Consider the following 26,371-nt stretch of genomic DNA (forward strand, 5'->3'; position numbering starts at 1 on the left):
TGCCTGGGCCAGAGTGCAGTGGCATCAGCCTAGTTCACAGCAACCTCAAACTCCTGGGCTCAAAGGATCCTCCTGCTTTAGCCTCCCGAGTAGCTGGGACTACAGGCATGTACCACCACAGCCAGCTAATTTTTCTGTTTTTAGTAGAGATGGGCTCTCGCTCTTGCTCACACTGGTCTTGAACTCCTGACCTCAAGTGATCCTCCTGCCTTGGTCTCCCAGAGTGCTAGGAATATAGTGAGCCACCATGCCTGGCCCATTTCTTTCTTGATAATTCCTTTTTTTCTTTTCTTTTTTTTTTGGCTGTGTCTTGTTAGATCTGATCAGATAATCTTTGTACCTGGTCTGTGGTATGGCTGACGAAGAAACCATTCTGTCACTTCTGCCATTTTCTTGTCTTTGCTTGTGCTTGCACAGTTAGTTTTATCTTCACTCTTTGGTGTTTTGGCATCGACCTTTTAAAACTACTTGTTCATTTTGTGAAGTTAGTTTAGTTAACCTACACGACTCAGAAGTGCACATACCTGGGTGTATATGTGGTACGGAATTCAGTAAGCCAGTGGGTGGCAACGTGTTTTGGATGCTACTCCTCCGTCTGGTGCCTGGCCTATGTACCTGACCTATAGCCTTCCTGAGTTAGGGACCAGAGAGCCCCATTGTCAGTCACTAATATTAACTATTAATAACATTTATATTTTGTTTAGCTACAAAGAGAAGTGTTAATGTTTTCTTCCCTCACTCAATGTCTTTGTACACACTAGGGATACCTGCACTCCTCTTTGGAAATTACTGGTCAGGTCATTGGAAATGGTCACCGCATCTCCCTACCATGATCTCTGTTACAGTCCTCTTAGACTTCGGGTGGCCTCCAAGGTGGTAGTGGTACTCAGTAACATTCCATTTCCTGCTCCAGGCAATTTGGATTGAATTCTATTAAGGCTACTCCTTGATTAAAAGCTGGCCTGTTTAGCACAAGTTTCCTTACTGTACCGTATCGGTTTTCCTTCAAAGGGTAGGCAGTTTACTGTTTTTCACCAAGCCTTGATGGTCTCTCATATTCAAAATGGTCAAGTATTACGTGGTGCATCTCTATTGTCCACCAGGACGATGGGTCCACGTTATGCAAGGTGCACAGGGCAGCATTCAGTCTCCTAACTGTAAAGACCCAGATTTTCCTTGACTGTATTAAGGTTAATTCTACAAGTGCCCTCACTTTTCCAAGTCAATCCTTCATTCTTTTTTTTTTTTTTTTTTTGAGACAGAGTCTCACTCTGTTGCCCGGGCTAGAGTGAGTGCCGTGGCGTCAGCCTAGCTCACAGCAACCTCAAACTCCTGGGCTTAAGCGATCCTACTGCCTCAGCCTCCCGAGTAGCTGGGACTACAGGCATGCTCCACCATGCCCGGCTAATTTTTTGTATATATATATTTTAGTTGTCCATATAATTTCTTTCTATTTTTAGTAGAGATGGGGTCTCACTCTTGCTCAGGCTGGTCTCGAACTCCTGACCTCGAGCGATCCACCCGCCTCGGCCTCCCAGAGTGCTAGGATTACAGGTGTGAGCCACCGCACCCGGCCTTTTTTTTTTTTTTTTTTTTTCTTAAATTTCAGAATATTATGGGGGTACAAACATTTTGGTTACATGCATTGTTTTTGTACAGTTTGAGTCAATGTTATAAGTGTGCCCATCACCCAGATAGTATGCATGGTACCCATTAGGTGTTAATTTACCCATCCCCTCCCCCACACCTGCTTGATTTCAATTGAGTTTTACTTCCACATGTGAATGTAAATGTTGTTTGATTAGTTCCAGTTTAATAGTGAGTACATGTGGTGTTTGTGTTTCCATTCTTATGATACTTGACTTAGAAAAATGGTCTCCAGTTACACCCAGGTTGTTTACAAAAGGTATTAGTTCCCCATTTTTTTAATGGCTGAGTAGAACTCCATGGCATACATATCCCACATTTTATTAATCCACTCATGTATTGATGGACACTTGGGTTGTTTCTACATGTTTGCCATTGTGAGTTGTGCTGCAATAAACATTCTAGTGCAAGTGTCTTTTTTATAAAATGACTTTTTTTCCTTTGAGTAAATGCCTAATAGTGGGATTGCTGGATCAAATGGTAGGTCTACGTTAGTTCTTTGAGGTATCTCCACAGTGCTTTCCATAGAGATTGAACTAGTTTGCAGTCCCACCGACAGTGTATGACTGTTCCTTTCTCTTTATATCCATGCTAGCATCTGTTGTTTGGGGACTTTTTGACAAAAACTATTCTCACTGGAGTCAGGTGATAGCTCATTGTGGTTTTGATTTGCATTTCCCAGATGACTGGAGACATTGAGCTTTTTTTCATATGTTTATTGGCCACTTGTCTATCTTCTTTTGAAAAGCTTCTGTTTATATCTTTTGCCCAATTTTTGATGGGGTGGTTGTTCTTAACAAAAATTTTGCACAGTGAATCTCCTCTTTCTTGTTTCCACTGAGTAAATACTGTGCACCAAATATGTATAAAGCACCTTTCTGCCATGGCCTTCCTCTGCAGTTTTTGTTTTTCTTCTGCTCAGGCTTCTCCAGAGCCCCCTGGGGAATGTGGTAGAAGCCTGGTTTGCTTCTACAGCATCTGGGGCTAATGCATCTTCCACTACATTGGTTCAGCTGCCCCACTGCCTTCCGCATGCACTTACTTAGTTCCCAAACTAGCTTTCTTCAGAATGAGCTGGAGGACTTGCTAAACCACAGACTGTGGGGGAGGGCGGGGTGGCTCCCTAAGAATCTGATGCAGCTGGCCTGCAGTGGCCTTTCTCACGAGTCCTCAGTGAGTCTGATGTTGCTGATCCTGAGACTAGACTTTGAGAACCACTGGCTAGGGTAACACCAAGTTTCTCATTGGTATCTTTTTTCCAAAGTTCCAGAGCCTGAGATGGAGATTATTGTGCCAACAGTGTGTTGAAGGACACTCTTAGGCAGTGTGGGCCAGCATGAGCATTTGGTCCCTTCCCTCCTGGAGCAGCAGAGGTGTGAATCAGCCTCCCACTGCCTGCCAGCTTATCTCCCTGAGGCCCCCAAAATTTCTGTGTCTGAGGGTGTGGGAGGGAACCTGATCCCCCAAGGGGTGTGACCCTTGAGGACATGCCCATTTTGGAGTGGGATTTCCCACTGCTGAGCAAAGCAGAAGGGAGGGGACACAGGTGGGTCTGGGGACCCCAAAGGAAGGGAGAAATGGATTTTGTCTAATTATGAGAACACAAAATGGGATCGAGATGCCCAGCTGCTCTCTTGGGTGAGGATTTCTTAGGAACATCAACAATGTTCTTGCTGCTCAATGGTCACTGGTGTGGATGCTGTTTCTGGAGACTTGTCCTGTCCAGGCACTGGCCAGTGGGGTTCTTGCAGCATCTGCAGAGAAAGGAGGGCAGTTCAGAGCACAGGTTTTGGAGTCCAGTCAGCCCCTGCAGTTATCCCTGGCTCTGTCCCCACTTGCTTGGAAATTTGGGACAAATTGATGGACACCCCTAAGTCTCAGTTTCCTCATCTTTAAAATGGGAATGGTCATAATTACCTGGTAGGGGTTTTGCTTGAGGATCAAGTGAGATACTTGTGAAGAAGCTGGTAGATGGTAAGTCTGAATGAATAGTAATTCCTATTAGCTGTAGTTATTACACTCTTTTCAGCAGTCTTGTAAGTTAAGTGCTGGTGCCCTTGTTTGCAGATGAGGAAGTTGTGTAACTCACCAGAGTTACTTGGCTGGTAAATAGTATGTCCTGTTTTTGATTAACTCTCCTCATGATAGAATATAATTGACTCCTGTTTTTACAGTTATTGGTAGCTGAATTATTTGGCCATCAAAGCTGCCTTTGATAATTCCTTTCAAAAAGAAGATTATGTTTGTATCTGCCAACAGGCTGCAGGTATGTGCGAAGTAACGGATCCTTCAGCAAAATGGAAAAAAGTTTAACTTTAATAAATAGTAACATGCAACTAAATATAAATACAGAGTTGCCGAAATGGAATTTAGGTTAAGAAAAAATTCAAGGTCTAGTACAGGTAACTCAAGTTGATGACTGAGTACCAGTGTTGTCATACTGTAGCAGCACATACACACAGAAAATTCAACATTAAAAATATTTTAAGTGGGGGGGCAGTCTTAAGTGTTACATATGCTAGGGAACATGTAATCATAATTTTCTGTTTGTAGCTGTTAATAAACCCACTCCAATTTTAACTGTAAAAGGGGAGTGCTGGGCAGAAGGGAAGTTGTTTTCCTGTTTAAGGAATTCTAGGTAATTGGTGTTTTAGGAGAGGGTACTAAAGTTCCCCTTGCTCTGGGTGTTTGGAGACATCTCACAATGCCTTTCTTGCAGAGACATATGACTAAAGAAGCTCCTGACACTCTCTCTATACTGCACTCAGGACACTTTGCATATGTTTCTAGCATTGCTGAGCTCACTGTTGTGTGGTTGTTTACCTGCCTGTCTCCCCCGTCCTGAGCACTGCTCTCAGTGTGTCAGCTAAGTGCCATATTTAGCTGCCTCTCTGGCTCCAGCACAGTATCTGGCATACGGTAAATGCTCAGTAAGTAAAAAATACCTCTGGCATCTCCAGTCTCTCTTATACATTTAATAGAGATTTATCACAGTGTTGATTACTTATTAATTCTGTAGTCTAGACAACCCAGTATTTTTTGTAAATAATTGCATTGGTTGGAAATGACTTCAGTCATCCTTGTAATAGCTTAGGGAATGCAGAATTTTGTTACTAGCCTTTTAAAGTATGAAAGAATCATAATTGAATGTGAAAAGAAGGTTTTTTTCCTTCATAATTCCTGTTTATTTTGCATATTTCTATTTCTCACGTACTATATAACTTAAAAGAATGATGACATTTCAGTTCTTAGCATAGAACCATTGATGGAGGACACTATGGTATTCTAAGCTGTATAACAAAATAAGCAGAAAATAGGTCTCTGGACTGAGGAGATAAAACCTGCAGGTAGTTCCAGCTTAGCTGCCTTTTATAATGCAGTTTTTCCCTGGCAACTAACAAGAATTGCATAAACATAGTGAACGTGTGTGCATGTGGTATTTGCTTTTATCTATTTAACATGTCCTGGGTCATTGGTATGAAGTGACCCACAACCCAAGAATTAAAAAGTAAATGTTAGACAGTGGTTAGTGACGAAAGATGGAGCTGTGCTGAGCCTCCCTCGTGTGGAAGCACCAAAGAAGACCTGCGTGGAGTGAAGCTGTGGGCCGAGAGTGGGGGCGAGCCCTTCCAAGCATTTGGCAGGTGGTGTCAGCTCTCGATGGCTTAGAGACTGCTCATCCAAGACTGTCACTTCGCTGAGCCCTGGCTCTTCATTCGTGTCACGTACTAGTCATCTAACTGGTACTGTGCTTGTCTGCCCTAGTAGGCAGACACTACCTCCTCACTCTCTTTTTTTGTTTGTTTCATTTTTAAAAATTTGAGTGACAGTCTGGTTTTTGTGCGAGTGTGTCATTCTGTATCTCAGAGTGGCCGAAATTAATCAGTCAAAAGCAGTGTGGTATTCTGGACTGATTTTTAGGATCCTGAATGTTAGCACTAGCTTTACAGATAAGTACAGGAAAAGTCTTAGAAGAAAACTTTTGTGTATGTTTTCCTATATGCAGAATGCTTTGTGATCTATGAGAAAGTTAGTAATATGAAGGTTCCCATGAATGTTATAAGGACAAGTTAAAATTCTTTTGAGCTACTTTGAGCTTCACAAGTAATAAAAACAACAGCAGCAACAGCAACATTGCCTGAAACCAGCTCTGTGGTGCCTTCCATCGCAAGCTTTCCCTGCCCTGCTGTCCCGTCCCTCCCAGGTCCACCCCTGGTCCCCTCAGTTTACCCTTCAACTTTGTCCCGTTCCCAGTGTGGCGCCACTGTACCATGCCTTCTCGTACCTCCACCGCCTGGCACGAAGCTAATGCTCAGCTGTCATTGGAGTTAAATTGAAGTGGGAAAGCTAGGAGGGAGGATGTGGATGGAGGCACAGGTTGGTTTTAGTTGGTGGACAGTGTTGACTGTGGTTTTTGTTTCAAAATTATTTGTATCACAAAAATTGAGGAAGTAAAGAATGGCCGTCTGTGAGAAAACAGAAATGGCATTCTATGCAGAAAATCATAGTTATATTCAAATTAATCAAACTTTCACTCCCCAGCTAAAGGAGGTGAGAATTCAGCATTTTAAAAGTTATTGTTAGTCTTCCTTGCTAACACGTGTGTTAAAATAAAAAAAATAAATAAAAGTTAAGTATCCTTATTAACTTTAAAACATTGTACATTTCGTTGTATTACAGTTTTTTTTAAAAGAAGTGGTTATGAGGAAGATAATGCTATATACTAAAGGACTAAACTGAACTGTTTTCTTTCAAGCCTTATGTTTAGAAAGTACACAGTGTACATATTGAAATGTATACCTTTTGTAAGGTCTTCAGGTTATTTTTGTAGCTACATCAGAAAATAAATAATGACTGTCAAGTTGTTAGAAAGTAAATTATCTCTGTGCCAGAATCCTGGCCTTGGGAGTTTTTTGCCAGCTTGTGTTAGGAGAATAACAACAGATATTCACACCACACAATAAACTTATCAATGATTTGTGTTATGTTTCCTTAAAACAAGTTTATGTATTTATGGCGTTGTTCTCAAATGGCTAATGTGAACAGTAAAGGTGATTATTAAAAAACTTGTGGGAATGAATCCCCAGCGATTTGTGGAAAGCTGATGGATGACTAGAATGTTAAGTCTTCAGAAATCTTCCCAGTGGTTTGCTGTACCTAGCTGAGCTAGACCAGCTCTTTGCAGTCCACCCCACCCACTGAGCTCCTGAGCTGGGCTCTGAAGGTGGGGGGCACGCCCTGCCCACTCCCACTTGGCCTCTTGTTCTCCTGTTCCCTTCCCAAGCCGCAGTCTCTCTCTCTCTGTTCCTTGTTGTGGCCCTTTTAATACAGCGAGTATCTCCACGGGTGCTTCTAACTACCCTTGTTCAACTGGCATTTTAATTTGGGGATCTAATTGTTCAAGGATTTTCTTTTGCCTTAATCACCTAGCTATCTAGCAGTTAGTCATCTAGGTTTACAGCTAAAAAATTCTTCCCGTTGGAGTTCACTTGTGTATATGGTGTCTTTAAATAATTTAGGAATTGGGTTTGGGTTTGAATAGTGGTGCCACCACTATGTGGCTGTGTGATGTTGGACAAAGCACCTAACCTCTCTAAGCCTCATTTTCCTATTTCGTAAAATAAGAACGACAACATTTACATCACACGGTGGTTGGGAGAATTCAAAGCTCTCATCCACCAAATTCTCCTTAGTGTCTGGTGTGGAAATGTCTGTGTCCACTCATGCTCCATCCCTCTTCGGTTTACTAAAACCTTTCCCGTGGTGAGTTCATTGTGTCCCCAGGATATTGCGTACTCTTTCAGACCAGAATGTCCACTGCAAGAAAAATTTTGTTTTATTTAGATTTTTCTTCCTAGCAGGATCTCCTGTGGTGTTAAAAGACCATGGCTATTCTGCAGAAAGTTCGATAGCCCTTGCATAAGTACTGAGTCATAGTTTCTAACAAAACTTGCTGCGTAGGTTTGAAGTGTTCCCTGTGAGACGCTTGGAAAGTGTTAGGCCAGGCATTTTGGTGTAGGTGCCTGGCAAAGTTTGACTTGACACAAGTGAGAAAGGGCTACCGTGGCAGAGAGCCAGCACATTATGGCATCTGTGGCTCTGGGTATTGTGGTCCTTGTCCCTTCTGGGAGGTTGGCATCACAGCCAGGGCAGAAGCGCTGACCCTCACCCAGCAGCTTGTTTGTTCTTAGCTTTGGGCAGGTGGGTCTTAGGGGTGGTCTTCATAGTGTGAATGGTCTTGATCAGTTTGTTCCACTCCTGGATCTTATTCCTTCGTGGCCCAGAGTCATGGGCGTGAGTGTTCTGGGTCCCCAGGTGCACGGGTCAGGGAGAGGGTCTGCCACCCCTCGGGGGAGGGCAGAGCTGAAGACAGCCTGTGGAGAAAGAGGTGGTTAGAGGAGAAAGCAGATATTGTTCATGCTGCTCTCTAATGCTCACCTCCTCTGGAATAATGAGTAAAAATTTCTATTTTGATTAAAAAGTTTCTGCTGTGGTGAGAAGGAATAAAGCAGGGATCAGTAAAGACAGTGGAACAAGAAGCCCAGGGTTTTGGCCCGGCTTTGAATTTTCATTATAAAAATGATGAGGAAAAGTGATCCTTCAATGAGTGTGTTTCCTCTAAATGTTGAATTTTTATATTTAAAGCTGAGGTTATACCTTTCACACACCTCCAGCCCCCACTTTTTTTTTTTCTTTTAGTACTATAGAAAGGTACACGGAGTAACAAGAGCCAACCCTCCCTCAGCTCCTACGTTTGCCAGGCCCTGCTCTAACACGTTAGCCGTGTTAGCTCACTGACTCCTCGCCGGCCCTACGAGGCTAACAGGAGCTCACCCAAAGCTGGACGGCCGGTGAGGAGCGGAACAGGGCTCCGGTCTCGGCAGTCGTCTCCCGTCCAGTCTGTACCGGGAGGCTGAGGAGCTGAGGACTTGAATCAGTAGTTTTAGATTACTATATTGTTCCTCGTTCCTCGCCCTCCCGTTCTCCACCTGTGTAAGGAAGGGCCTGCCGTTGAGCCAGGGAACTTGTGGCAAATGGGAAGTGGTCAGCAGGCATGTCTGCCAAGGAGAGGTTTGTTACCCGGTCCTCCCAGCATGGAAAACGGATAACTTTTCAGAAGAAATGAGCCTGTTTAACTGCTGTGACTGTTATTGGAAGTTGAAAATTATCTTGAAGGAAAAAAATTGACTTTGGTGATTAGCATTGATCTATGCTATGTCTATATGAATTCTTTCCGGTGAAAATAGTAGTCCTCTAGCAGTTGCTTTCCACATTGAAGAGGGTCCTCTGGGCTGCGTTTGTTCCCTCTGTGCTATCAGGTGAGCAGTCAGTGCCGGATGGTTTGCTCCTGATGGCTGAGAAAGTTGGGAAGCCATCCCCGTGTCCCTCGTCTAACTGAAAGCTGTACCGGTTTAGGAGGCCTGAAGAGCTACCTGTGGTTGAGATAGTCCTCGATGAAAACTGTCCAAGGGCTATGTTGAAGCTCAGTGAGTGGTGATCAAGGCAGGGCTCCTGTCAGGTTCCTGAAGGAGGTTCTAGATAGTTAACATGAGTTTGTGGTTTAGCTTAAATACCAAATAGAGAAATGTGAAGTCATTTGAAAACAAGGGATTACTGTATGCAAAGGTGATGACAGAAGTGGAGTCATTGCAAGGGGTGTCAGGAGCTTACCTATTAGAAGAGGACCATCACACCTTTGTTGCTGGGATTAAGCGTTGCACGCCCGGACACAGTCATAACAGAATAGGGAGGAAGTACTTGTGACAATTCCAGTCCTCATCTCTGTAACTGGTTGGTGGTCATAGCTAGTATTTATAACCACCTTCCACTTCCCATTCTGTATTCCCTTTGCCTTTAGCAAGCACCTCAGCTGGTCATGGTTGAAACCCAAACCTTCTTTCTTGAAAGGCCTAGGCCATTCTTAGATCTGCCTGGATTGGGTTATTGCTGTTTTCCATTGACGTTAATCACAGGGCATGGTAATACTAAGAGAGGCCCTAAGGATGGGATCTCCGGTATTCCAGGCACACCCCACCTCCATTGTGGAGTAGCAGTCTAGTTTTCCCTAGGTAAGAGGACCAGTCACCCCAGCCAGCACATAACTCCCCTCTTTGCCTATTGACTCAGAGGCATGAGGAGCCCAAAGAGGCTGGGCTGCTGGCTTAACTTCCAGCTCATTGAAATCATCGTTATGTCTCCTGGTGGAAGCATTGCTTCCTTTGGAACAAAGACTTAAAGGCCACCAGTGTTTCTCATACATCTCTCCCACCCACTCCCAAATCTTGTGATTCTGATATGTTCCTCTGTCCCTCTTTGAGATGCACTGCCTAGCTCTAATAAGTGTTAGATTCTAATGAATCTTATGATTGAGTGGATACTAACTAAAATATAACTGTAAACCTCAAAAAGAATGTTCTTATGTAATATGTATCATAATTGTCTGCTATCTATATAAAGTATACATAACTTTTTTTTTTTTTTTTTTTAAGACAGTCTCCCTCTGTCTCTCCAGGTAGAGTGCAGTGGTGTCATTATAGCTCACCACAACCTCAAACTCCTGGGCTCAAGTGAGCCTCCTGCCTCAGGCTCCAAAGTATTTGGGGACTAAAGTTGCATGCCACCACATCTGGCTAATTTTTTCTATTCTTAGTAGAGACAAGGTCTTGCTCTTGCTCAGGCTGGTCTCGAACTCCTGACCTCAAGCAATCCTCTCGCCTTGGCCTCCCAGAGTGCTAGGATTACAGGTGTGAGCCACTGTGCCTGGCCTAAAGTACACATATTTTAAAAAGAGTAGCAGCCTTAAGTGGCTTTCCATTACCCACATGGTAAAATCCAAATCTTTAGCCTTTCTGCTGGAAGACACTGTTAGACCTGGCTTAATACTTACGAAATTTATATCAGGGAAACACGTATTATATTTCCTTTGTTCTAGAGGGGTACAAGGATCAACTAAGAAAAACCAGAACTTGAACATAATAGTACTAAGTATTCTCAAAAGTTAATTTTACCATTTTAATAGGTGTGGAGTTACCACATTGTGATTTTAGTTAGCATGTCTGTATGACTAATGATGTTGAGCATCCTTTCATGTGCTTATTTGCCATCTGTATGTCTTCTTTCTTCTTTGGTGAAGGGTCTGTTCAAATCTTTTGCCTTTTAGAAAAATTGGTTGATTTTTATTTCTTAGTTATAAGAGATCCAAACATAGTCCATACATTGCATTAAATTGATATGTCTTTTAAATCTCCTTTAATCTATAGGTTAAAACTACAAATTAAATCTCCTTTAATCTATAGGTTGAATCTATAGGTTAAAACATCTCTGTTTTCCTTGCATTAGAAAAATCCAAAGCATGAGAAAGTCTATAAGATAAATGGGTTTTTCCAATTATCTCTGTGTCCCGTGATGTTGATTAGTGTGTTTTATCTTCTGTATTTTTTGTGAACTAGTTGGTTAGGTCTAGCAACTTCAAGTTTATATGGGGTATTGTTCTGAGACTATTTAATGCACTTCCATCAGAAGGTACGTAATATATGATTGTTTTTGTGATGTTAAAATTGATCAGTGAGTTTAGGGCTTATCAATTTGGTTCATACTATATTCACATCAGCCTTCCAACTAATGATTTCAGCAGTCATTGGCAGTCATTGCCTGGAACATTGCATCATTGGTAGTTGCAAAATGGTATCCTAATCTTATCATTGCTTCTTTATTAACTGGATTACACGAAGAAAACATTTGCGTCATCAACTGTTTAGTTCTTATGGGGTACTATTTGTAAGTAATGGCAAGATGAATGTGGGGTTTGAGTTTTTTCCCTTTGTTTACTGGTTTTCAGACTAGTAAATTTGCTCTATACCATTCTTTAAAGTGAGAATTTTATTTTTTAAGGCCATAATGGACTCATGGATTTTCGCATACAGAAATTTTAGCATACTTGCCTCCATGCCTTATATGAATTTTTTTTAATGCTCAGATTGTCTCATCCTTGGTCAGTGAGAACACCTTCAATTGGTTCCAGAGGTCTTTTGATATTTGCCTTACCTTCTGGTATAACAAGATGTCCTGGGCTCATCATATAACATGTTCATTTGTTTATATCAAAAGCCATTTACCCACCCCAGTAGCAATGAGCACACCTAGTGCCCAGATCTTGATTCTAATACCATTTTTCAATAAACACAACTATGACTTCACAGAGAAATGTCTAATTCAAGGACTGGAGCAGGACTATACTAAGCAGGAGCATCTTGTACTGTCAGAAAGTAAGGTGTAGAGCACAAAGGCACACATAATGATGGGGATACGTCAAAGGGACATAAGATTCAACTGAAAGAATTCCACTGGCCAAAGCTGGAGTAATTTGAGCAAGAAAATAAATAAAATTGTATTAGACTAAAACCCAAACTATTAAATAAATATTCATGACTCCATACATATAAAGTAAACAAATGGGAAAGAATAGGCTGATCTCTCAGGCAGAAGAGTTACAGTCTACATAGGTGGTCTACCCTCACAGTAGACACAGTTGGTTCCTCTGGCAACCAGCTCCCATCCCAAAGCTATTTAGGACCCGCCCCCCCCCCCCCCCCCCAGCCACCAATCACCTATTAGCATAGAAAGGATACTCTTACCACTATGGAGATCCCAAGGGTTTTAGGAGCTTTGTGCGAGGAACTGGGGACAGAGGCAAAATATATATTTATTATAACAGGGAAAGAAAAGGCAACTTAAATGTTTGACAGTGAGGGAATGAATAAATAAATTGCAGTATATTTGCACTGTGAAGACTATGTGGCTGTGAAAATAAATGAGTTAGAGCCACACTTGTCAACAGGGATGAATTTCACAACAGAATGTTGAGTTAAAGAATACATAGAGTTCTTTAAAGCTTACAGCATGTGAAAATGTTGATAATTTTTAAGTTGGATGGTGGGTACACAGAAAGTTATTAACCCAATTGCTCTTCTTTGGTATATATTAAAATTTTTCTGTAATATTTAAAATAAAAAGAAAACCCTACAAAATAGTGTATTGAGAATATGTATGTGTATATATATATATGTGTGTGTGTGTGTGTCATATATATGACAAAAGTATAAAAATACATGTGAAATAAAAACATGAACTACCCAGGACAGTAGGTTTTTTTCTTAGAAGAGGGAGGATTGAGGTCTGGGAGGAGTACACAGGGCTTTTGATAATACTGGTGGTATTTTCTTAAGTGGAATGAGACTACTTCTTGGTAATTTTTTCTTTATCATATATGCCATAAATATTGCCGAAAACTTTTCGAAGTTATTAAGTCTGTGGAGAGATTTTCACCTTCTCTCAGCTTCACTTTTCTTATCTGTAACATGAGGAGATTATAGTAATGGTAATATTTAATTCCTCCTTCTAAGATACTTGTGAAGATAAAATTAGCTAATGTATGTAAAACTGACTTGAAAACTTTTTTTATTGCTAAAATACATTGTTCAAATTCACCATCAAGTGGTAGTTTTTTCACAAGTATGAGAAGGTGGAAGTAGAATAAGTTCATTGTGAGAAAATCAGGAAAGTATAAAAAAGTTCAAATAAAAATTGTTTATAATACACCACCACTAACATTTAATTTATTTCTTTTTAGTGTGATTTTTGTTGTCTCAGAACTAGCACTTGTTGATACAGTTGTTTTCTAGGACATTGTTGCATTACAGATGTATGACAGCAAGAACACATGCTTGTTAAAAAAGAAAAAAATGAGGCGGTTCCTCTCAGTGTTCTACCAGGTGCTCCTTGAGGGCGGGGATCTCTTCCATGTGTGTGCGTCCTCCGCATCGATGGGCTGAGTGACGGACACCACGGGCCAGCTTGGTTGGCAGGTTCCCTGAACAGGGGAGAAAAGACAGGGGCTCTGGCCTGGATCCTGACCCAGCCTTGCACCTGCTGTGTGACCTTAGGCGAGTCATTCACCTTATTAGCTTAACTTTTCTCATCTGTGAGACAGAGTGGTTTATTATGTCTGTTTTAGCTCTAAATTAACTACTGATGACTACTGTATACACCAAACGTATTTATTTGAGAGTGAGTAGGAAATAATGATGGGGGAAAATGCTAATTCATGGTGGGAAGGTGCTTTGCCAACTCGATGAAGAGTACATATGATTGAGCATAAGGTGATGTATTATTTTCTAACTGGAAGGCTTGGAAAATAGGAAGGAACGTGCTGTGAGTTTCCTGGGAAGTGTCCTATAGAAGCTGGGACTAGAAAGTGGTCCCTCAGCATGTACAGGTTCAGAACTAGAGATAACCTGGTCCTTGGATTCCAGGGCTCTAACCATGACCTGTGTTTTCTGAATTCCTTTACTGTCTCTGGACCATTTCATTCATGGACTATTTTCAACAAATTGAATTAAATGAATGAATTAGAACTGGATTTGTGAACTTTGAAATGAAATTTGATTCCCTGGAAATAAAATACAAATTTTTTCCCCAAATATAGTCCGTGTTTCAGAGGGCTTAGGAAGAGAAACTCCTACAACTTGATAATAAAAAAGGCAACTCAGTTAAAAATGGACAAAGGATCTGAATAGACATTTCTTCAAAAAAGATACATAAATGGCCAACAAACATATGAAGAGATGCCTAGCATTGCTGGCATTCAGAGAAATGCAGATCAAACTGCTTCCACTCACTAAAATGGCTATAATTTTTAAAAAACAAATAATAACAAGTATTGGAGAGAATGTGAAGAAATTGGAACTTTCATACATTGCTGGAGGGAATGTAAATTGGTACAGCCACTTTGGAAAACAGTCTGGGAATTCCTCAAAAAATTAAACATAGGGCTGGGGTCAGTGGCTCATGCCTGTAATTCTAGCATTCTGGGAGGCCAAGGCAGGAGGATCTGTTGAACTCAGGAGTTTGAGACCAGCCTGAGCAAAAGCGAGACCCCGTATCTACAAAAAAGTAGAAAAATTAGCCGGGCATGGTGATGCGCCTGTAGTCCCAGCTACTCAGGAGGCTGAGGCAGGAAGTTCACTTCAGCCCAGGACTTTGAGGTTGCAGTGAGCTGTGCTATGATAATGCCACTGCACTCTAGCCAGGGGACAGAGTAAGACTCTGTCTCCAAAAAAAAAATAAATAAATAAAGTTAAACATAGAATTATCATTTGACATATACCCAGGAGAAATGAAAACATATGTCCATACAAAAAACTTGTATACAAATGTTCATGGCATTATTATTCATAATAGCCAAAAAGGTGGGAACAATCCAAATGTTCATCAGCTGATGAATGGATACACAAACTCTGTTCTATCCGTACAATAGATGTCAACATAAAGGAGGTAACCTAGCAAACATGCTAAGGGAAAGAAAACAGTTACAAAAGACCACATATTGTATGATGCCGTTTATATGAAATGTCCAGAATAGGCAAATTTATAGCCACAAGAGGGGAAAATTGGTTGCCTAGGGTGGAGGAGGGAGAGTAATATTGTGGGGTAAAGTGGTAATAGCTAGAAGGTGTGGGACTTTTGGTGGGGGGAATGATTAAAATGTTCTAAAATGTATTGTAATGGTTGTACAACTCTGTGAATATACTAATAACCATTGTACATTTCCAGTGGGTGAATTGTATGATATGTGAATCTTATCTCAACAAAGATGTTATCTTTCCCTTCTCCCCCACCCCGTGGTCCAAAATCTCATTTGTACCAGTTTTAACATCTTACTGTTGAGAGAAAAGAGTAAGGGAACAGAAATATGATTAATTGTCCTTCAAGACTAGTTCAGCTTAGGGAGATCTGTTGAATGTCTGCTCTGTACCTGGCACGCAGCAGGGCGCTGAGAACAAAAGCAAAGAAGTTCTCAGTCTGGTGAGGAACCTTCCACTAGAGCTCTGTGTGGAAGGTGCCACAGTCAGAGCAGGAGTGCTGGGAACATCAGGGACGGAGTCACCCACCAGGCGTCCAGGGCAGGGGGGTACTCCCAGCCAGAGGTGGCATGAAGCATGCGGTGATGCTGGCCTCCGGGGTGCGGAGTTGGGTAGGGGGTGCCAGTGGCAGGAGGCGGGTCTGGAAAGGGGGATTAACTTTCAAACCATCTGTATTAAAGAAAAGGAAACTTTGCAAGGAAATGCTGTGCTGAACCAGTCTTTATCCTCTGGAATTTTTAGTTCATAAATTAATACAGAGCTCTCATTTACTGAACGTTCACGGCCTGGCACTGTTCTCAGGTCCTCTCTCATGGTGCTCTTCACAATTCTGTGAAGGGTGTGCTGCGAGGGCCCGTGCTGGCAGAGGAGAAAGGGGCAGCAAGGGTGTCCCGAGCTGCCCACAGCTGTGCAGCTGCTGGGTGAGTGGCGAGGCCAGGAGTCGGTCCAGACAGCCAGACTCCAGGGCTCGCCCTCCTCCGCACCTGACTCTCAGTGACTTCGTGCTGGTGGCAGCAGTCTGCAGAGCCGTTGTTCTCATTGAATTTCTTCCAGCCTGTGTTTCAAGATGCTTTTGGTTCTTTGTTAAAATGACTAAATGTATCTAAAATTAAACTGGCAATCATTTTGTTTTTCTTGTACAATTGAAGTTGTTGCTATTTCACTTAATAAATTACAGAATAAGAGGAACTGAGTGATGATAATCACAGGGATTTCTTATTTGAGCTATTTGTATTTAGTGTTCATTCTTTTTAGGTTGAGGAAAATCTTTCTAAACATTGGTGATAACTGGTTGTTCACTGAGTTGGCTTCCTGTATAAATATGTCTATCAACACCATTTGGAGGGGTCTTGCCTTAAAAAATGAGCATCCTTGAGATGGGCTGATATTTGCTTTGCTCTCCATAAAAATAATTCTAGGTATAGGAAGCGAAGTGACTTATTTTAGGGCCTTAAATTACAACCTAGATAGGCTTTCAACAGTTCTGCCCTGTTTCTGGGACATATTGGAGAAGGTAACAGGATGGCATTTTTCGTATAATCAAAGGCCTAGGTCAAAACTTAGCTTTTACTCTGACTTTTTAGTTGAACACACCCCTTCAGCTAACACCCTAAAGATAGACATTCTTTGGTGCCCACAGTAAACCCATTTTCCTTTAAAAGGGAAGGAAAGCTCCACCTTAGGATGCCTGGGCAAGTCCATAGCACCCTGGCACGGAATTTGGGCGACCGAAACGCAGCTGGCCCCGGTTGGTAATTCCTCAGCACGCTGGTATGTCCTAACGTTGCCAAGCAGACTGGAGGATTTAGAGAGCAGGAAGTGGGCCGCTGGGAGATAAGGCAGGCAGCTGTGAGCTGCAGACAGGAGAGGAAATGAGAATGCTAGTCCGGAGAAACAGCATTAGCAGTTTGGCTTTGCTTTTAAACCGAGAATCACGGGGAGGATTTCTGTCTCTGACCGGTTGGAACTCAAAGACATGCGTGAGTGGGGGCCACATCTCCACTTACGGCTGCATCTCAACTGATTAAGAATTTTAAAAAGATGAAGTTGAGTCAGTGAACATTTCACTTGCCCAACAACAGCAACCGTGTTGTCCTAAGACCAAGAAATCTTTAACTTTAGAAAAAATTTAAAACTGTTTTTTGCATCTGCTCTTTTGTGTTTGTGTTGTGCGGTGACTGTGCAGGCTGTTTTCGCGCAGGACCGGTTTGTTGTTGGTGGATGTTAAAGGCGAAAAGGGGGAAATAAAGATAATGTGATTAGCCTCTGTGCTCTGGGATATGACACCCTCTCATCAAATATTATTTTACAACGAGGCTCATAGTAGATGTGCAGAAATAACTTAAATACTGGCCAGTCATGAGTATCATGTTCTTAATGGTTATGTTCCATTCCATGGTGCCATTTGAAGTGCATTAATGAGTGTGGGCTTAAATAATTAATATGTATTTTTTAAGGGCCAGAGTGTAGCCCCATGTACATCTGTGGATTGTAGTACTTGGGCCAGATCATTGTCGGACCTGGCAGAAGTTTATGATATTGGTTTTTACTGACCATTTGGAAATTCTATGACACATTCCATGTAATTTTAAAGACTTTCATTATTGGTTCAACTTTTAAAAAAATTAAATCAGTAATTTCAATAGAGAATTTTACTAACTAGACTAGAAAAATGAATCTGAATTTGTTGCCTTCCTCTCCACCTGCGTTGAGCCCCCTTCTGTGTGTGTTCCCAGCTCTGTGATGCATGAAGAGCACTGCATTATGACCGTCCAGTCAGCTGAACTCCACAGGGACAAAGATGTCTTAATCTCTATTCTCGCCACCGAACGATGTCTGGTTTATCATAGGCAGGCAGCAGTATTTGCGATTGTTAAAATGCCTTTGGGAGTTGGAAAATAACCTACTTGAAATAGTTTTCAATACCTTTTGTAGTTCAAAGATATGATGTTATAAGGATCCTATTTTCTAATTATATATTATTATTTGGCACAATGTATTCAAAATTGCTGTGTCAGTATTCAGAGCTGAGCACACCTCTGTCCCCTTCCTCAAGCAGCACAGATCTGCGGGGGGTCGTGGGCACAAGCTGACAGTTACAGTGGGTTGTGCAAGTGCTACATGGGTTGAGCTGTGACCAGGACAAGGAAGGAGGGCTCTGCAGAGGACTACGGCTGATGGGGCCACCCGGGGAGCTCTCCATGTCCGCACCCACGTATACTGCCTTCAGCGTGGTAAGCCGCCAACTCACTTATGTTTAAGTAGTGATTGCCAGGTCTCGAAAGACTGCAACCTCACAGCTTCCTCCGGTTTTTGCAGAGTTTTTAAAAAGAGCTATGATATTCTTTACATTTTAGATGGGTAATAATTTCATCTTGGAAAATTGGAGGATTTTGTTATACATTTTACAAGTATGATACCACCAAGTGTGGCCAACCAAGGCTGCTCAAGGCACACTAAATCAGATTGTTCTGAGGGGTCTCTCATAGCTCTGTGGTATCCTGGAAGCAAGTTTAAAGATCTAAACTCAGGTGTGTCTGTGGCATCACTTTGAGAAGTAATGGGGTTTATGCCGTTGGTCTGAAAGCAGGAAGCGTACTTTAGACAGATGGTGTGAGGAGTGGCCCGGTCCTTGACTGTCAGTCCTCAGCCTCACTTTGTAGTTTTGAATATAAGTTATAATTTGGAAACTGTTTACACCGGTCTCCCATGTTTATGACAATTATAACTAGTTTATTAGGCGCAAAGTGCTGGGAGTAGAGCAGGGCTCAAATCTTTCTTTAATAGCAGGAATGATCTTGCTGAGGAACAACAGTCCCCGTTTCGTGGACACACAGTGTGCATCCACGTGTCTGTGGACGTCCTGACTTCCCAGCTGGAGCGTACCTGAGGGCGGCGGGGTGTTTCCTAGCCTCCAGCGCAGTAGTAGTCACCTAGCGTGAACACACCAGATGCTGCTGAGTGTCTGAATTGGTTCATCACGATCACCAGGACAGGCCAGCTGGGGACAGCCTCAGGGGACTCACCATGGGAATCTCCCAGTATTGATCTTGAGGCCCATGGTCTCCCAGGACTATCCAGAAGCCTTGTTCCCTCACTGCCCTTCCTGGGCTCGGTGAGGGCTTTCCTCTGACTCTGCCCACATTTACCTGTTCTCACAAGCCACCAGAGTTTCTACCTGTTTACATAAGGAAATGATGTTGAGGAAGATGACAGTGATTTGTCTATATTCAGAATTTTTGAAATTTAAAATCAAAGTTCTTATACTCACAAATTTTGAAGCTTATAATTTCTTCATGTTTCCTCTGTGATAAACAACTTAGATATTTCAACTGTGTGTTTTTTCAAAATTGGTCACGTTTAGATGCTGAACTCTTAAGAAATAAAGTGTCCAGAAAATATGTAGAAAATTTTGATTCAGGAGGAATGTGAAATTAAGTGGGACTCACCCTTTCCTCTTTCTGTGCTAAATGAATGAGCCCTGATTCAAATACGTAGTGAATGTGTGAACAGAGTTTACCCACACGCGGGAGCAGCAGATGAAGGCGCATCTGCAGGAGGCAGGTGCTGGGCACAGATGGGCTCTGGGTCCTCTCTTTGTGTGGCAGCGTGCACGTCAATGCTGTGTGTTACTGTCAGGAAGCCGTGTGCATAGGTTCCCTGTGGCACTGTCGTGTGTGGGCTCTGCCTGCTGCTCCACTGGTGGCCACGTTCTTCCCCAGTCTTCTCCTTTGACAGACTGCATGCTAATTTGTTCTTGAAGTCTGATCACTTCATAGAAGTAACTGTGGCCTGCTGATTTATCTCCTATGGTAAATATCTTCTTGATGGTTTTCTAGGTTGTGTTGGTGAGGTGGAATGAGCCATACCAGAAACTGGCCACGTGTGATGCCGACGGAGGAATATTTGTGTGGATTCAGTACGAAGGCAGGTGGTCTGTGGAACTGGTCAACGACCGAGGGGCTCAGGTGAGTGGGCGGCACCTCTTCAAACCAAAGACTGCTGGGTAGAGAAAGCCCCGGACCAAGTATCTAGAGCAAACGCGTTAGCGTTGCACAGTGCCGAAACCTCTCCCCAGAACTAGGTGGAGTAGAAATAAATAAAATTAGAATCCTGCCTGTCGTTTCTCTTGAATATGTCACTGGATAAAAAGAGAGAGTGCGAGATCATACTTCCTTTCTCTTCAACCATGCTGCTGTTGTGAGAACTCTCCAAGTTTCAAACTTTAATTAGATCTGTGAAACCATTTTTTACCCTTCAGTGTTGTGATTACGTGTTAAATTTGGGTCCTCTGAAGTGCTTCTGGCATATCACTTTTTTGCTTCCTGTTAAGAGGAATTTTCCCTGTGTTGTAATCTTCATAGTTCTCTCCCAGAGAGCTTTACGTGGTTGTTTCTCACAACCTACTACCAAGGGAAGAGTTTTTAACACGTTCTTCTCTCAGGTTTCAATTAGCATGGCCACCTGTTGTCATCTCTCAGCTCTTCCTTTCTGATAAAATTTATCTCCATGCTGAGGAGAACATTATTGCTTTGAGGACACCCTGCTGAGCTGTGTTATTCCAGAAAGGCTCCACAGAGTCGTCTTCTCATGTTCTGTACACGTCAGAGCAGGCAGTTCCTGTCCTGGGGATTTGACAAAACTATGACTTGAGAACCTGAATCCTCCAAGGATGTTAACTGACAAGAAGTTTCTTGGCTATTTTGACTCTCTCAGAATGATTTTTTCCAGTAACTGCCTTTCTATACACTTCTAAGGTACTGGATTCTCATCCTCCCCTCTCCCACTCATTCCTTAAAAATCTGTGAGCTTCCCAAGTTTAAAAGATACAGACCAGTCAAGTGATACAAATTTGCAAGGAATGAAGCTGTTACGGTCAGTGACCGTTAGTAGGCTGAGGATCTACTAACAGTTTAAGATGCTGTCACAGAAGACAAACCCATTTCTTTGTAAAGACAGAGCAATTTTGTATGAGTTTATTTGTTTGTTTGGTAGGGTAAGTGTAATAATATTAACTGACTCTGATAAGGCTTATCAGTTTCTTGCAAGCCCCTGTGGAGTGAGAAAAGGAAGTGATAGAGGCTGCCCTTGACCACTAACTGGCCTTCTTGCAGTAGAGCTGCGAATGTGGACATCTCCACGACTATGAGAAGTTTCTGTCACCTTGACGGTGGATTTGTGGTCACAAGCATGAACTCTGCAGTCAGACAACGTAGGCCAAAAGTCTCACTTCATGACTTCTGAGTTGGAGATATTTAACTTGTCAGTGCCTCAGTTTCCTCATTTGTAACAGAGGGACTATAATATTCCCTGCCCCCAATACTCACTACGAGGATTAAGACTGTATATGGAAAGCACTCATAGTACTGTCTGCACTTAGCAGTTGTCACTGCATCTTGTCACAGGGCCTGCCACCTCACAGACCCTAGCACAGAGCTGCCCTGCCTTGGAGCGGTAGCCGTAGGTTATCACCAAAGACAAGTTTCAGGCGTTGAGGTAGCAACTCTTACAGTTTTTTGTGAAGTAGAGACCTCTTTAAATTTGCCCAGACGGGTCTCTAAAGTGCTGTAATTCTCACATTAACCAAAGCATCGGACTCTTTTCCCTAGAAAGGCCCCGTGATGGGGTGAGATGTGTCCTCATATTTAGGATGGCCAGAGGACTTTAAATCCTTACTCAGAGAAAGAAAGGGAAGAGGGAGCTAGGACAAATGCCAACCAAGTGCTTGGCTTTTTCATGTATTATTTCTTTTAATCTCCATAGGAACCCTATTCTGAAATTCTGTTATCCTTGGTTAAAGAAGAGAAAAATCCAGGTCAGGGAGGTTAGTAGCTGGTCCAAGGAAGTTCATGGATGATAAGCCAGAAACCAAACACCAGTTTGTTTGAGTCAAAAATGCTCCGCCACAGTATCTTGTTCCCAGAAAGAAACTATTTTCTCTTTTGGCAGAAATGCACGTGTTCATGGTACAGTCATGGGCCACATGACAACATTTCCGTCAAGACAGACTGCTTATATGATGGTGGTCCTTTAAGATTATAATGGAGCTGCAAAATTCCTATCACCTGGTAACATCTAGCTGTCATAACAAAGTGCAAAGCATTACTCACGTGTTTGTAGTATTACTGGTGCAAACAAGCCATGCTGCCAGTGATATAAAAGTCTAGCACATACAATTATGTACAATATATAATACTTGATAATGATAATAAACAATTATGTTACTGATATTTACTATGCTATACTTTTTTAGAATATACTCCCACTTATAAAAAAGAAAAAAAACAGTAAACTGTAACAGGCATGTCCTTTGGGAGGTATGCAGCAGAAGGCATTATTATCACAGGAGGTGACGGCTTCATGTCTGGTATGTCTCTGAAGACCCTCCACTGGGACAAGATATGGAGGTGGAGGACAGTGATATTGATGATCCTGACCCTGTGTAGGCCTAGGCTAATATATGTGTTTGTATCTTAGTTTTTAACAAAAAAATTTAAAAAGTAAAAAAGAAAAAAAAATTAAGTACAGACAAGGTTATAGAATAAGGGTATAAAGAAAATATTTTTGTACAGCTGTACCATGTGTTCATGTTTTAAGCTAAGTGTCATTACAAGAGGCAAGTTAAAAAAATTTAAAAAGTTTATAAAGTAATGAAGTTACAGTAAGCTGTTAATTTATTATAGAAGAAAGAAAAATATTGTTTTATGAATTTAATGCAGTCTAGGTGTACAGCATCTATACAGTCTACAGTAGCATATAGTAATGCCCTTGGCCTTCACATTCACTCACCACTCACTCACTGACTAGCCCAGAGCTACTTCCAGTCCTACAAGCTCCATTCATGGTAAGTGTCCTCTCAGGTGTACTCTTTGTTATCTTTGATGCCATATTTTTACTGCACCTTTTCTATGTTTAGATACACAAATACCATTGTGTTACAGTTGCCTACAGTATTCAGTACAGTGATATGCTGTACAGGTTTGTAGCCTAGGAGCAGTAGGCTGTGCCACATAGCTTAGGAGCAGTAGGCTATATCATCTATGCTTATGTAAGTGCACTTTATGATGTTCACACAACAGTGAAATAGCCTAATGATGCATTTCTCAGAACATCCCCATCATTAAGTGACGTATGACTGTATATCCAGAAGAGCTCAGACTGTATTACTGTTGGAGAGGCCTGCCCTAGGAGCCAGGCAGCACCACCGCCTCATGGTTTTCTCCTGGCAGAAGCCGCTCTCAGCAGGGGCCTATTGTCATCTCCATATAGCAGCCATGCAGTCACCACCAGCCATGCAGTCATCACACCGCTTGCATTTCTTTCCATTGAGAGTTTGGAGCAGCCACCCTTGTACTAGAAACAGGAAGGGGAGGATGAATTCAGACCTGGAGGCAAATAAGCTTATATGGACCACAGAACATCTGGAAGCACCCAGAATCTCACAAGTGCCTATCAGGTTTGACTAAGGTAATCACTGTGTATTGTGATCTGATTCAGATTCTTACATAATTTTGCTATTTGGAACTCTGATTCTTCAAATCTTAGAATGAATTGAGCAGCTGTTGTCATTAAACGCTGGCATTTTGGCAGGTTTGGTTGCTTTTAATTGAGTTGGGGTTAGATCTTACTTGAATAAAAAGGACACGACACACTGGTGATGATGAATCACTGATCAAGGGAGTGGTGGCTCTGTGTACCTGAAAAAGTATCTGGTAGTGGGAACGTCTGTGGCTTGGAGGAGGAGCAACCTTGAAACCAGCTCAGAGAAAAGTACTACTTTTTAGAAGAAATGACAGGAGATCCGTGTGGCATGCCTTTCATTGTCACAAAGTAATCAAACATTGGGCAAAAGCTAAGAGATGATTTAACAGTTTCTTTTTCAGGAAATAATTATGAGTCCTTTGTTTCAGAAATGAGTTTGGAATAGTGCATGCGTTATTTTACACTATCAGTCACCGAGGATGGCTGTGCCAGGCACACATACCCCGAGACAGTCTGATGAAAAGCTGCCTCGGGCAGTGGCGCGGTGAGCTGGCTGCTCAGCTTCAATTAATCCACGTCTGATAACTCTTTTTAGTAAAGCAAAGCACTGCAACCCTCTGCCACTGAAAAACAACCAGAAGAAGGGACATTTCCACTTTTCTGCCCAGTGTTTCATGCTTGTTTTTCCCTGTTTTTCCAGTTACGGTATATTCTTATCACTTTAAGCTGACCTAATAATAAACCCAATTAGTTCATGTAAGCATCCTGTTACCTACTTTCTGTGATATAAGATTGCTGTTGTCTCTGTGAAGCTTCTTTTTATTGAAACTATATTTTAGCCTTCTGTCAAGAAGATGTTTTTCGTTTTACTACAAAGCTTTTCCAAGATACATTAAAATGCATGTAAATAAATAGCATTATCTTTACAAAATGAAAGAACTTTTAAATTTTATTTCAGAATGTAATGCGTTGTCTCCGAAAAATGTTTTAAGTTCTTGAGAAAAACTAGATAGTATAATTGATTTAAACATAATGTCAGTAAAGCTCAGGTTATGAATTTATCTGAGAAAACAACTTGTTTTAGTAATCTCAGACCACCAAGAGCTATCTCATGGCTGGGTGCGATGGCTCATGCCTGTAATCCTAGCTTTCTGGGAGCCCAAGGCAGGAGGATCGCTGTAGCTCAGGGGTTTGACACCAGCCTGAGCACAGTGAGTCCCCGTCTCTCTACCCTGGAAAAAAAAAGACAAGAGCTATCTCGCAACTCCATGCCATTCTCATGGGAGAGACATTACTTACCACACAACATAAACTCATAACCCTGGCTAAGAAAACAGCCAAAACTTCCTTTTGGTGTTTGTTCATTTATTTTATTATTACCTAAAAGGTAATATATTTAGTAATATCACAAATTTTAAATGTTATGTAAGCATTATATAATGAGAGAAAGCGAATTTCCAAACAATTTTTTATTGATGAAATTAAAAACTTGATTTATGGGCACTAGAATTTGAATTTTATGTAATTTCATGAATAACAACTATTGATTCTTTTCTCAGCCATTTAAAACCATTCTTAGGTTGTGGGCTATACAAAAATAGGTGATGGGCCAGATTTGGCATCAGAAAAGCCCCAACAGAGTTCCCATGGCAGGTGTCATGATCTGTGAACACAGTGCATCTGGGCTAGAAGTTAACAAAAAGATAAAAAATCCCTGTGTATTTGGAAATTTTTAAATGTATCATGAAATAGCTCATGGTTTAAAGAGGTAAATTTAATAGACAATTATAAAATCTTGGATCTGAATGATAATGAAAACATTACATACCAAAATTTGTGAGATGTGATTGAAGTGGTGATATGAGAGAAATGTATATCCTTAATTACTTAGATTAGCAAGCAATAAAACTGTGATCATTGGTCAAATAAGTATTTATCTTAAAAAATTACTAATTGAACAACAAAGTAAATCCAATGAAAGAAGAAGGAAGAGATAATACAAATGAAAGTTGAAATTATGCAGCAGGGAAAAAAAGTAATACAGTAACGATCAACAAAATCCAAAAATTTATTCTTTGGAAAGAATTAAAAATATGGAAAGATATCTGGCACAGCTGATCAAGAGAAGAAAGAGAAACAATTTTATGGCTGGGCACAGTGGCTCACGCCTGTAATCCTAGCACTCTGGGAGGCCAAGGTGGGAGGATCACTTGAGCTCAGGAGTTCGAGACCAGCTTGAGCAAAAAAGTGAGACCCCCGTCTCTACTAAAAATAGAAAACTACTCAAGAGGCTGAGGCAGGAGGATCACTTGAGCTCAGGAATCTGAAATTGCAGTGTGCTATGATGACATCACTGCACTCTGTTTGGGGCAACAGAGCAAGACTCTGTCTTGGAAAAAAAAAAATCTTTAAATATATACAACTATTATTTGTCAATTATAAATAAAAATTAAAAAAAAATTTCTTTTTTTCTTTTTTTTGTTCTCAGTTATTGCATTAAAGAAAAATTTTAAACTTCTACCCTTTGAAAGATACTGTTAGGAAAATGAAAAGGCAAGCCAAAAATTGCAAGAAAATATTTGTGGTACACATAACTGATAAAAGGATTCTGTCTAGGATTTATAGAGAAATTTTACAATAAGAAGGCCCAAAACTGACAAATACCATATTTTATATATGTATGAATATATATATACACACACACACATATAGTCGTCCCTTGGTATCCATGGGGGATTGGTTCTAGGACCTCTTACAGATACCAAAATCCATGGATGCTTTATTCTGTGATATATAAAATGACATCATATTAATATTTGCAT

General features: G+C 41.4%; 1 protein-coding gene across 2 annotated transcripts in view; it reads left to right on the plus strand.

Annotated features, from left to right (window-relative positions):
• TULP4 (TUB like protein 4) overlaps positions 1 to 26,371 on the plus strand; it is a 154,506-nt gene that overhangs the window by 59,845 nt on the left and 68,290 nt on the right. For both annotated transcript variants that reach the window (XM_069487896.1, XM_069487897.1), the window contains exon 2: positions 19,907 to 20,035. In XM_069487896.1, coding sequence (XP_069343997.1) covers positions 19,907 to 20,035 — 129 coding nt within the window. The remainder of the gene's footprint in view (positions 1 to 19,906; positions 20,036 to 26,371) is intronic.

The sequence above is a fragment of the Eulemur rufifrons genome, chromosome 15 (assembly GCF_041146395.1).
Source record: "Eulemur rufifrons isolate Redbay chromosome 15, OSU_ERuf_1, whole genome shotgun sequence".
Lineage (NCBI taxonomy): Eukaryota > Metazoa > Chordata > Mammalia > Primates > Lemuridae > Eulemur > Eulemur rufifrons.